Below are 13,930 nucleotides of genomic sequence, written 5' to 3'. Positions count from 1 at the left end.
TAGAGTACATGTGATGTGGGACATATGATACACACCCTGAGATAATCCTGGGGGGTTAGTAATTTGATGAATTAAGCTGCTATCTCAAGTTTTTTTTGAATGCTTATAATCTCCAATTAAAGAAATAAGCAACCAACTTGGAATGGCATGTCATGCCAATATTCATTGACTGCTTACTTTTTTTATTTGTTCAAAAGTTGTAGCTCAAACTGCACAATAGGTTTTTACAAAAGGATTCCAATTATTCTGAGCCATAAAAACCAAAATAGTTTTTGAAAACAGTCGGTCGACAGTCAGTAAGATGATTTAAATACCTGCAAAAAATGTATTTTGTTTTCAAAATTATAAAAAAAAAAGTTGAAAATGTAGTACAGTGGCAACGATACGTATTCAAGTTATGGTATAATTTCCTGTTGTCTGAATTGCTTTTAAAAAAAACTAAGTAACCCTGAGCAACTGAGACGAAAAATATATAGTAATTTATAAATGATCAATCAGTCAATTAATAATTCATGTTTCTTTTATTAGTGCACCCATGCTTTTATTTTCAATAGTTTACAAATATACTCAACTTTAACTTACTTGTGTTGTTAATCCAAAGGGCTCTCCGTTTGTTTCCATAACTCTTCTGGAAGGCCATTTTGCAAGGTTTAGAAGTAAGCCCATGGAAAGGGTTGACCTCTTCTCCAGGAGTGGAATTTCAAGGTCAGACACTGGGCTTCAAGAAGCGGCTTGCAGTCTGAGCTGTATCTCTTTCTTCAAAACTAAGGACACAACGTGATCAAACTATATTTTATGAACAATGCTTTGTGCATAGGTGCAGTAATGTTAGAACAACAATTTTAATCTTAATCTCCAAAGTGTCCGCTCTAAGATTGTAGTATGAAATTGCTGAAAATATCTTGTTAGTCAGAAGCATTAATAAATTAACTGAGCTCCTGACACATAGCTTCTCTTTCACTTATATTTGTTCCATTAATCTGCATACCTAAATGCTTTATCTACACTTCTTTTAGTGGAAAATCTCAATTTGTTGATTTAAATGGTTGAGTGAATACCTTATCTTATCCACTGCATTTACAGTTTTTTTTTTTTTTTTTTTTTCAAAAAATCATCAATCTACCAATCTTGCAAATCTCTGGGTTTTATTGGAGATATCTGGGTAGTATTTGAAATTGCATCATGATTTAACAATTTCTCAAAGCACAAAGCCCAGTCCTCATGCAGCCGTACCTCCAAACTGCTCTCAAAACAGATGTTGCTTCCAGCCTCTATTGCACAGTCGAGTTTATAGGCCCCTAAGTGCAAGTGTAACGACTCCTGAAAACAATATTTGTTTGAAATTTAAATTTTCTCCCACTGTAACAGCCGTACCAATTACCTGCACACAGCCAAGTATGGAAATTAGGTAATAATTATTTTTAGAACATTTCCAGTGGCATCAATATGTAACTGGGACTTAACAGCAGTGCTTCTGACATTGCAGCCCATGAATCTCAAACCATTCATCTGAATATATAGTACACACTAGCGAAAAGGGAGACTTCAGAAGTGTCAAACATTTATTTATAGACATCAAAGAACTTTGTGAAAGATGTGCTTTATTTCTTCATGTTTACACCCATATAAAATGTGTCCTTAGATACACAAATATGTATGACAAGATCAAATAAACTATGACAGCAGGTTTAGACGTGTACTAACAGTAAATTAACTAGTACCCAAAATCCAAATTTGTAGATATATTTGTCAGATGTGAAAACTGTTGCAACTGCTGGAATGTAAGGTTTCTGTTTGGCTTTGTTTGAGAATACAGTGATGGGTTTATCCTTGCTGCAGGTGTATTGTCCGTGAACTCTTTCAGAAAAGAGTGCTATAAGTGGAGTGCATGGGAAAAAAGAGAAACAGCGATCATCTTTTGAGAGAGTGGAGGTGGAGGATTAGAGAAGAGAGAGGGTGAGATTTGCTGAGCAGAGCTGGAAGTTCACAAAGGAAGCTTGTGTGAGAGGATTGGTTTCAGATACGTACAGGAGACAGATAGCGGGCAGGGGGAGGAGGTATAAAGTACGTTCCATCGAGGGAGAAAAAGATCTGTTTATCAGAGAATTTATCAATCCCTACAGCTGACTCAGAGTGAGGAGACTCAGCTTTTAAGAAGGGGTAACGACTACAAAGTACAAGTTTTTATCTCTATATTATTTCTAGGTGACATTTATTCATAAATATATGTATTGTAGAAAGTACAAAATTTTACCTGGTTTTAGGATTCTGTCTTGATAGATCGCTCAGCAGAATAGTAAATATCTTTTAGAACAAATTTCAATGTGTGCTCGTTACTTTGACAACATGTACCAAACTGAACATCCTAACCTTATGCAAATACAACTTAAGCTGAAAGTTTGGGAACTGGTTCTAGGTATCTAGGACCAAAAGAAAAAAAAAAGATCAGTTTGCTTAATAAGAACTCAACCAGACAAATGCAGAAATTGAAGTAATATGCAAGTCAATTTATTATATTGTAGTACAGTTTTCAGTGGTTGCTGATAGGACGCTGCATGAGAAAGGCATCCTTAGGTTGTCTGGATGAGTTTTATGATACGGGTTAGAAATAATGGGTATTATTTTACACAAAATGTAAAGAAAAAAGTATGATACAACAACTACAATAAAATGTCACCACTGACATACTTGGCTGTCAGTTCTTCACTGTATATATTTAACAAATTAAATGAACATAGTCTGTTGAATAAAACAATATTTTGAAATATAACATTAAAATGTTCACTAGCTATTTCTGCAAGCAATAGTTATGACACTAGACTAAACTAACTATGCAGAATGTGGTTACTGTAGGGGCTTGGAGCTGATGGAAAATCACAATCTAATGGGTTTTTGTCAACAACTGTGATACTAATAATTTAAAAAATATTCCTGACAAATCCCTTTTTCTTTAGCCCACAGTTCAGGAAAACACATTTGAAATGGCAACTTTGATTCACCTATATAAACTAATGTATATATTTGTAAATGCCTACTGTGTTATATCAGTGGTAACATTAAAAGATCAAGTAATTATTTTCTATTATTACTTCTTGATATATGTAAAAAAAAAATGTACATAAAAAGTACATTGTTCTAAACCTAATGGCAAAAAAAATAGATCTAAAGATATATTAATGCTACTTCAGAGTCATTCTGTCGTTAAAAATCAGTGCAATTATTCATTGAAAATTTAGAATAACTGATAGAACCTGATTTTGTTATATCTATATATCCTGATTTTTTTTAAAAACATTTGTTGATTATCGTTCTTAGTCAAAGGGATGAAGATCCACTGTAAAAGGTCAACACAGTCACTTGTGGCTCCAGAACTGCAGGTTGCAGACCCCTACCCTAAACCGTGGTGGGGAGCTTTATGGCCTGTATCAAGATTCTACAGTTTTTTTTATATAAATTTGTTAATTACAGTATATACATTCTTTGACATCTTTCACTAAGTAAATGTGTTTTGGCTTTAGGCTAATTTCAAACTTTAAATTTACCATCTAGTCTGAAAAAAAAATGTTTTTTTCTAATGAAACTTGGTTTTATATATTATTTGTAAGTTAAAGAAGTAGCAAAACGGTGATCTATTTAAAAGTAAATTGATTATTGAAAATCTCATCAGAAATTATTAGTCACAGATCTTAACCAAAATGTAAATTTTGGTTAAGTAAGCGTCAATCATCTACAAAATTCAAGATTCCATTGCGTGCGATCACCCACAGAGACGAATCCCTGTAAAGGAGGGCAGGCCAGTTATGACTCCTCCATCTTGTCTTTCTGCCGTTGTTGCTATGACAATCTTGCAGAGTGCTTCCATCCCCAGAGAAAAGGAGTAACAGAAGACAGAAAATGAAAAGACAAAAGGAAGGGGAATATGATAAAGAGGGAATCATTGTGGAGGAATAAACTTACAACAACTTAACACAACTAAATAACATAGAATAGATGAATTGAGGGAAAAACAAACAGTTTTTTTTTTTTTTTAACAAAAGACATAGAAAGCCTGGAGGATGGACTATTCACTGAATCCGTGTGGGCTCAGAAAGAGTCACCAAGGACAGCCACAGCAGCTTAGAGAAGTAGAGGTCCTTTCAAACAGCTGCAGGTTCATGTGAAAAGATTTAGCCTTTTTATGGGATGAAAGAATGATAAACCTGCGTACATCCTTTGGGGCCACACCACAACTCCAATACCCTAAAGATTGGCTGCTGTTGCTCTTCATAAGATAAAAAGAACATTTTATGATTGATATAGAAAACCTAGCTTAGAGAAATTTCTTATATATACCAAACCTGCCCTATTTCAGTTTGATTCTAATAATCATGTAAGATAAAGGTCTTATTAATCACTAGTATTTCAGGCATTCCTCTGGAATAATGCAAATTTTCTATTGTGTGATAAGGAGGGTGTTACTCTTTCTTTAGACATGCACTAATTCATTAAGGTAATTTACATTTTGTTGTTCTCTAAACAATAAAGAGCAATGCAGTCAAAGAGTGTAGCTAACTTTCCTGACTTCAAGGTTTTTTTTTTCTCATCATTTGTATTTTGTTTGATTACCAAGGCTGCAAAAATAATTTTCCAACATTACTAATTAGAGCCTGAATGAGCTGTGAAATTTGTTAAATGCCTGCAATTTTCATTTTTTAACAATTTGATATAAGCAGGAATATTTTGGATACAGTCATTTTCTTCTTTTTCATTTAGGAGTTTAAAAATATCCCAAGAAATTATTCCCATTATGTTTTTTTCCTTTAATTTATTGAATTTTTTTAAATTTTAATTTGTTTTTCCTTTTCCAAAACTTGCCCATTAAACGTACGGTGCTGTAACTATTAACTCTCAGCGTAAACATGCAGAAATACACAATCTTTTGTTACAGTGTTATATCTTTCTTTTTAATCAAGAGAAAAAGTATGCATTTTATGTGAATTTATTTTATAGCTGAGACCACTACGAACCCTGCTGAAGGAAAAAATTATCCCTCTTCGAAAGATGTGTAACTTAGGTCAAGAATATAATATTAACCATAACTACTTAAGGAGCAGTAATGGAAATAATTCATTAAAATAAAAACAATAAAATCTAGGCATCACCAGACCTCCATAATAATTAACCATTACATGATTATCTGGGCTTTTCCCACTGTTAAAAGACAAAATAAGATGTGCTTAAAGAAAGTGTTTTTGAAAGATTCGCTATCATATTAAATTAAAGAAATCATTTGTGATTTCAACTTAAATCCAGTGGACTGTTTTTTTTAACCTTGGAATGACTATGACCTGGATGACTGAGAATCTAGACCAGCATATTTCAACTTATTGAAGCAGATGAGTTTAGTTTTTTTTTTTATTATATTATACTTTAAATCTGTAGTATTTTGACTCCAGACTACCTCATTAGAATCTCCTACTGAGTACGCTGGTGCAGTAATGCCTAAGTTTTTGAATCACTCTAATGCTCTCTGGTCATAAAACAATATTTGTATGGCCCAGCTCAAATGCTGCATCTACATGAAGACAGCAGATGCATTAAAGCAGTGCGTGTGTATAACATTATTTATATACTGTATTTGTTTGGAGAAGATCAGAGTCCTTCCCATTGTGTTTTGTTAAAAATTTTCTGTCAGTACCCCACCAGTAATAAGCCACAGTGCAGCCCCTAACTGGGCTTTAACAAAAATAAGTCTTTTAAGCTGGTTTCCTTTGATAATCTCAATTTAAGCTAATACTTGGGGGGAAAAGTTAGTTTTGCTTTAACATGTGATTAGTTTTTTACCCTATTATGATTAATAAGCAGCAAGTTAAATATATAAGAGTTAAATATTGTGTTTACCCCACTATTTAAATGTTATTTGTCCATGCATTAACAATAATGTGTTTGCACATCATATAAAGCAGACTTTCTGATTACATGCATTTATGTATGGCATTTTTTTTTTAGTTAAATATAGCAGCATCATGCAGTTCCTGGATTTTTACACTAACCCTCAAGTGTTCATAAATGATTTAGTCATATTATGCATATACCAGCATAACAGAACCGCTTCAGGTTATGCAGATATGAAGATGTTATTACACATTAAGAAGCCTTCAGAGAGTGTGTAATGAAAATCAACTTTCCATCCTGACTGGAGCAGTGTATTTGGTTACTTTACATCCTCCCCTTTATGCATTCTTTTTTCTTTAAGACTACTTCTTTTTCAACTTTATGACCCTACTCAAATATCCTTATGTTGTAAAAATCTGATGTTAGCATGCTTAGTTTCAGTAGTTTTCTGACTCAAAAGACATTTCCAAAAAATTTGCTACCTTTGAAAGACAGTCAGAAAGCCGATTGGAATTGTTTTTTTTTATACTTCAGTCTGTCAAAAATGTTTTCTTTATCCAAAACGTGATATTTGCCCCTTAGGGGGTCCCCTTGCTTCGTCCTTCAAAAATGTCAAGTTAGAGCTTAAGGTTCACATAACAAGTAGTTGTAATAAGAAACAATTATTATTGGCATGACATCTGACCCATTGATGGATGTGTTTCCTGCGTTAGCTTCACCCAATAACATATCTGCATTTACTCAGGCAGGAAAATAAACAATATCAACAAAACAATTTAAGCCTCTGTTCAGCAGCCGAGATTATCCATTCGGTCCAGTAAGAAGTGTCCCATAATCTGAGAAATGGAGAGAATGTGCAACACAAAAAAGAGATGTCAATGAATTATAAATCGAGTGGAGAGGGGCTTTGCAGCAATAGAGACTTTTAACATTTAATGATTTTTTTTTTTTTTTTTTTTTTTTGCCAATGCAGCAGAAGGAGCCTGGAGTTAATGTTTGCATGATGTGTGGTAATATCAAAGGAAGTTTCCAATCCACACTCATTCTTCATAGGACAAAAAAAACATCTACAGTACTTGTTATTCATAGCAGACATGAAGACATACCAGGATATGAAAGGTCTAATGTTAATATTTAAATTATTTAATATTTTCAACAAAATAAAAAAAACTAACAGATCGCCTTGGAAACAGCCAACCCTCGTCCTTATCCTGTCTCTTGTCTTCCGTGCATTTATTTTGTCTATTTTTGTCTCCATGTTCTGTGCTGAGGGAAAAAAAAAAGGTGAGCTGCATTGCTTGAGGTGGAGTTGCTTTGGAAAAAGATGAAGGAGCCTTGTGTGGGTTAAACAACCAGGTTGGGTCTCAGTGGATTTCCTATTTGAGGTAGAAGAGGCTTTCCTGTAAATAATGAGAGATATTTGGAAAGGTTAAATGTCTTGTGTAATATTCCCTATACTGATATGTTGTGTGCTGCCTCCCCTGACATCTGACTGCAGGCATGAATATTTTATTGGCACAAATGAGATTGATCTTCTTGGTTACTCTTTACAGTTTTAGTGTAGGAGTGAGATGGAAGGGGAGATAAAGGCACAGTGAGGCATGTTGCACGTTGGAGGGGAGGGGCAGAGAGTGGTGGGGAAAAGGGGGACAGAAGTAGAAGATCAGCTTCTGAACATAAATACTGAGTTAGGAGAGGGGGAAGCAGCCCTTAAGTCACTTAGAAGAAGCACGCAAAAAGGGTTTTCCTCTCTAGTAGCTTATTCCGTATAGATAAAAGTTGAGATTTCACCTAGAGAAGTGGCGTCAGAGGGACCTGTAGCTGCTTCTGCTGTATCCGTCAGTCCATCTAACGCTGTCAGATCAGTAGTGAGTGTGGCTGAGTGCGCTGACTCAAGCAGGATACAAAAAAAGGGGGAGGAGACCACTCAGATCAGCAATCAGTGCAGTGCATTGCTCTGTAAGAGAGAGAGAAGAGAAGGCAGAACAAGGAAAGGGAGCAGGCCAGTTGCCTTTTGCTCTACTGCTTGAACCTGAGGGTTCATCTTCTCATCCTGAGGAGGATTTAACCAACGGGGACAGACGAGGAGCACCGCAGGTCATTAATGCTCTCTCTGTCTTTGTGCCGATGTTTTGCAGGCGTGGTGCCAGCCAAGAGAAGCCCAAAGCTGGTGGTGAGTACTATTTCTTCAATTGCCCTCTTTGTTTGCATATCTCTGCACACTCCTCTCTGAAACAAGTGCTATTTTAAGAACAGAAGGCGAGGACTTGTGAGATGGGATGGAGATCTTAAGCTTAAGCAATTTCTGCTTCTTCATTATCAGTCTCCTGTTGTTTCTACAAGCTTTGTGGGATTTTTTTTTTCAACTTGAATCTTGTTCCTGTCTGTTTTCTATCTGTAATATCCTCTTTACTTTCTCCTACAATCCAACCCTTATTGCCATGCTGCCACTCAGTGACTGATTGAGCGTAGCGTAGCCTGGGCAGAGCAGTGTAACTGTGAGCAGTTGTTGAGGAGAGCAGACAGCCACAGCTCAGAGAAAGAGGCACCAAGAAAAGGTAAAGGAAGGGAAACACAGCTGGGAGTCACCCAGATTATGCATGAATGATGAAAGAGGGAACGCTGATATAATGCCATACTTAAAAACTGGGGTTTTAAGAAAATGTAATGGAGGAAAAGCTAGAAAGTAATTAGCAAGACAATTCTTGAACAACCTCCCTCCTTGGAGGTAAGACAAGAGTTTAAAGAGCAAACGCCTCCTTGTTTCTATACTTCATCTCAGCTTGTGTAAAAAATCAATACCAGCTTAAACTATGTGCATATTTTCAGCAAACTGATCTGAACTACTTTTATGATCCTAATTAAGGATTCAGATAAATTTGTGTTGGCAACAACAATAAAGATGTTCAAACTGCCTCATAATAAATCCTTTCTTAAGTGGAGTAGCATAATCTCACTGAAAAATATGGACAAATCCAATTTTTAATATGGGCATGTTCATTTTCTACCAATGTAACCAACAAGCAACCTTTATTTTAAACAAAGTCAGCGATGGTTCCACTTAGTTTGCCCCTTACTGCCAATTTCAAATAAAAATGGTAACTAGACACTCTAAGCTGGACAGATTTTCTTGGAGAAAATTAGTGTTGATTGTATTTTTTTTTTTTGTGGGTTAGAAATGGGACATGACCCTAATGCTAATTTCTCATAGCCACTGGCCACATTCATCTTGCCCCCTCAAAGTGACCAGGATGGTAAAACTTGTTAAAGAATGACCAGCTTTCACTATTCAAGACCTGCAGCCTTAGATGGCTTCTTGGAGTAATCAAGATGTTATAGCAACTCTCAGATGGTATCTAAATGTTAACCATTTGAGAAACACTCCTCAAAAAGGCCTTTTCTTTCCTTCCATTCTAAACATACATGTATTGATATGCTAAACTCTATTAAGAATTTAAACAGATGCTAATATTTAAATGAGATGAAACAAAGGTCTAGATTTTCGGGGAAATACCCTTCCAATTTGGTAAAACAAACAATAAACAGGTGGAAGACCATTTAATGGCAACTGTGAAGTGTGAAGGTTTGTAATTCTGTGGGCCTGTTTTCTCTCCTAAATACAAAAGGGGCTGTTTAACAAAGCATAGTGTCAGAGACTCCTTCAGATATTGAGCACTTAATAAAATACATTTGCACAGAATTTGCCTTTAAACTGAAAAAATAGTGGTCTGTGATCAGTTTAAGAAGCCAAAACATTTGACCACACCCATGTTGGTATGGTTCACCAAACTCAAATCACCCTTTATAAGTGTTTACCCGAGTCTTCACACCTAAATCCTTCAGAAAACCTTTGGGCTGAGCTGAGGAGCACAAAGCCCAGTCTGAATGTTCAAGGACTCTAAATTATCTAAAAAGTTGTTAAAACATGAATGCTTTAAACTTTCTCTAATGGAGTTTTACAGCAAAGAGCATCCATCACATCCCCACTAGATAAATGAAGTCAGGATTTTTATTTTATTTTAATGTGAGATTATTACTGGTGCCAACATTTTTTTCCATATCTGCAAAGAAGCTTAGGGTCAAGCAAATTTTCTTATCACCAAACAGTGAGAGTGTTCTTCTTATGCTTGTTAATTGGCTTCTAAAGCTTCCCCCTGGCGAACTAGATATATTAGGATTAGAATCAGTCTGGTCAGGAAAACAGGAGTTACCTTTCCAGGTCACATGTGTGGCAGTCAGAGAAGGCTGATGGGCTACAGGGGTCGGAGGGATCAAGAGTGGCCATGGCTGTGTGTCACTCCAGATTAGTGTTCATTGAAGAAAAAGCTGTATACCTCTCCTATGTTATGTCTGGAAAATTTCACGCCACATGTGACTTTCTGTTAGCCAAAAACATCCGCTTTGCTCTCAGTCCATCCTGAGTAGATGCTTGCAGTAAGCTCTGATATTCAGGAGAAGTACGCACTATCCCACCTCATTAGGAATACTCCTGTGATTGAACGAGAAGTCAATTTTGTGTGTCTGTTGTCCTCATTATGAAGCATTACGGGAATTTGACCCTTCATCTCATAACGTTTGATGAGTGGAATGGAATGACTTCTGTACCATTTCAAAGCCCTTCGTATTAGTTGCAATAGATAAAGAGAGATTCACTTGTCAATGTTGCCCCATATTACTGTCAGTAATTGCATTTTTTGAGTAGGATTTATTGTTATATGACTGGAAAGATAGTTTCCTTGGTTTGTTTTGCTGGCTCAATAAATATTAACATTAAAATCTGTACATTCTGTACTTTCTACATCATATAATCTAATGAAAAAAGGAGGATCTTAAAGAAAGCTTTTAAAAACTTGGCAATGACTTTTACACATATTCCCATTAGAAGATGTCATTTCTGATTGAGAGTTTTAATATTGAAGAACAAAGAGTGGTACAGCCTGACCATAAAGTAGAATGACATTAATTAGTGAGCTTGAATCAAAATATGTACTAAACTCCCCTGAATCAATATCTTTTAGAAACAGTTCTGCTATTATTACAGTTGCAGGTGGCTTTTTATGATACTAGCTTTACACTGACATTTTTACCCATTTTTTATTGAACAATCAATTAAATCTCATTTAGATGTAAACTTTGAATTTTGACATGCAGTTTTTCCGCATGAATATTTTTGATCCAACCCTTTCTGTTATAAACTTCTGTCAATGTTTGATGTTGCTGCTTTCCTAAGGGGATTTTTTGACCTGATCAGGTCTTTGTTATATCTTTAGCTTTTTGTTTGTTTGTTTTTTAAATCAGAGAACATGCTTTAGTCTAAATCCAAAGTGATACATGCTAATGCTTTGATTATTTTTGGACACATTTTTTATTTATTTTTTATTGGAAATTGAAATTGATTAAAAAGATGTATACTCTACGATGAAGAGAAATCAATTCATAAAAAAAAAAAATCAACATCTTCTTCACCTCATTTCAGCCTGTCTGTTTCCTGCATCCATGGAAACCATGGACATGGAGTAGACAATTTTACTAAAAAAAAAAAAAAAAATGTTATATAGCAATATCTAAAAAAGATGACCTTGAATGGTTTTCCTCCCCCTCTCTGTCCTCTATTTTCACTCCTGTTGTCAATTCTTTATTACTTTTCTCTGATCTTTCTTCCCTATTTCCTCATCTTATGTCTATTCCAGTCATACCTCCCCCTGACTCACTTATAATTGTCATCAGGGGTGTCAAGCAAAGAAGTTTAAATACTTTTTTTACAGAAAGAAGTATACACTCTATTGAGAAGTATAAATATTTCTTAAGTAGATTTTTGTCTGTATCTGTACTTTTCCTTGTATATTTTTCTTTCTGAGGACTTTTTACTTTTTCTCTCTACATTTTAACACAATTGTCGTTACTTTTTACTTTCTCCAAACTGGCTCATCACCTTTATACATATTAATAAAAATTAATAGTTTGCTTAAAGAAAAGCACTGATAGCAACATGAATGAAGACAAGGGAGTGGAAAACTTTGATGATGGAACAGATTGTGAGATGTGAAATATTCCCCATCCATTACTTCTTCATTGGACTTTAAATTTACATGTGGATAATGTTTTAGTTTCAATTTTTGATATTCTTGCAACGTTAATGCTTTGAATTCCAGAGCTCTAAGAAATATTCAACTGCTCCTGGAAGATTTTAATAATCTATTCTTTATGTTTCATTAAGAAAAAACTGACCAAATTAGTTTTTTTATGTTTTCTCTACCAAGCGCAGTACTGTATATACGTACAGGCCATTTACCATTGCCTTTTATTAATACAGACAACAAAAAAGTAATATCAACCCATTTTTGTGCATATAACTGTTTTTTTAACATGTAGTTTGTAAGATATTTTGTATAATTGAAGTCAAGAAAAATTCAGTTTAATGTGGTAATTAAAGCTCAATGTCGAACCTGCTGGTCTTTTTACACTCAAAGCCCTTTCTTTTTTTGTTCATCCACCCAGCACCAGTTGGAGAGAAAGGACAGTCAGACCAGCTCCCAGCACAGCGTTTGCAGCCATCGAAGTGCTCACACCGACTCTCCAAGCCACCCACCCTCTGCCATGCCAAGTGAGGCAGTGGTCCCCACTCCTGCTGCTCCCACACAGCCTCTGCCGGTCTTGCCCCCCCAAGACCCAGCAGATGGCACTCTCACCCTCCAGAAGAAGCCAGACCCATTCAAGATCTGGGCCCAGTCCAGAAGCATGTATGAAAGTCGATGTAAGTGGATTTTCTTTGGTACAGTTTGAGGTTCATCCTCAGTACTAACAGGACATTGTTTTCATCTCGTGAGGGTAGCATTTTGAGCCAGAACCAACAAGAAACCAATTTGAAAGCTTTTAGGTCAATGCTAGTTGGATATTTCTATATTTTTTTTGCTTGTTTTAAGATTTTACTTAAAATAACAACTGATCCCTGGATAAAAAGCCTCATTCAGAGAGAAGTATCCTCTGAAATGAGCTGATTGGAGCACCTTTAAACTCTGACATACCAAACAAATTAAGAAAAGGCAATGAATGAAAAGTATGGATGCAGGACATTTAATGGAAAGCTAATGCTTTAAATGACCGGAGCAGAATCCAAAAACAATATTTCAGCCATCATAAAGGTTTTTCAGAGGGTAAGATAAAAAATAAAAAAAACAGATAGAGCTATGAAACTATTATGCAGTGTACATCCTTTCTGCTCCACGTTTTGTTTCTGCAATATTCATTGGAGAAAAAAAGTGAAATGTGATGAGATGGAAGTTTGCGTGATCTAAATCATTGAAGCATTTTTTTTACACCAGGGATGATAAGTCAGGAAAGTGTGCAGTGCCATACGCTCTCTGAAAACCAGATCCATGTTAAACAAAAAAGAAGCATTATGTAATCGGAGTGGGATGATGTACAGCAAGTTAGTTGTGTTGGCTTGTTGAATTACTGTTATTCGCCTGATGTGCTGGTTGTGCACCAGCCGTGTGTTGCAGAGTTTCTTGATAAGAATGTTAGCAAGAAGAAACTAGGACTACTGCTAATTAAATATTAACTGGGTCTTGAGAGGCTTGCTTTAAGCTGCAAATGAACAGTGTATACGTTTGATACCCTCTGAAGGAGAAACAGCCCCTTTTATGATTCAATGGTGAAGAGAGAGGAGACAATGAAACAAGAAAGAGGCAAACAGAATTACTAACATGAGCGGATTTTCAGTCTCCATTTTCATGCTCTTCATACCACCACATCCCAGCAAACACTGCTTGAATTTGTCAGGGGATGCATTTGTGCATCCACTGCATGCACTTGAAAAGCACTGTTTCAGTGGAAGGAGAGTGTGATGGAGGGGTGAAGCCTAAAAGCTGAAAGAGATAGCAGATTGACCTCTTTTTTATGCTAGGAGGGAGTTTTAGTGTTAAATAGAAGGGCGAGGAAGGGATCTGGATCATTCAGGACCGATTGATATAGTAGATGTCATAACTGTAAAGCTTTAATCCTGAACAGCCCATTTAAGGCCATGCCATAGAGAAAGAACAAGAAAAGACGTATT

At 35.7% G+C, this 13,930-nt stretch overlaps 1 protein-coding gene across 14 annotated transcripts in view; it reads left to right on the top strand.

Annotated features, from left to right (window-relative positions):
• Positions 1–13,930, top strand: part of LOC107090390 (membrane-associated guanylate kinase, WW and PDZ domain-containing protein 1-like) — a 124,480-nt gene that overhangs the window by 90,959 nt on the left and 19,591 nt on the right. For all 14 annotated transcript variants that reach the window (XM_015383730.1, XM_015383731.1, XM_015383736.1 and 11 more), the window contains 2 exons: positions 8,013–8,047; positions 12,373–12,628. In XM_015383730.1, coding sequence (XP_015239216.1) covers positions 8,013–8,047; positions 12,373–12,628 — 291 coding nt within the window. The remainder of the gene's footprint in view (positions 1–8,012; positions 8,048–12,372; positions 12,629–13,930) is intronic.

This window comes from Cyprinodon variegatus, unplaced genomic scaffold, assembly GCF_000732505.1.
Source record: "Cyprinodon variegatus isolate N-32 unplaced genomic scaffold, C_variegatus-1.0 Scaffold293, whole genome shotgun sequence".
In the NCBI taxonomy this organism is placed as follows: domain Eukaryota; kingdom Metazoa; phylum Chordata; class Actinopteri; order Cyprinodontiformes; family Cyprinodontidae; genus Cyprinodon; species Cyprinodon variegatus.
The sequence above is the reverse complement of the archived record's forward strand: the minus strand, read 5'-3'. Positions and strand labels throughout refer to the sequence as shown.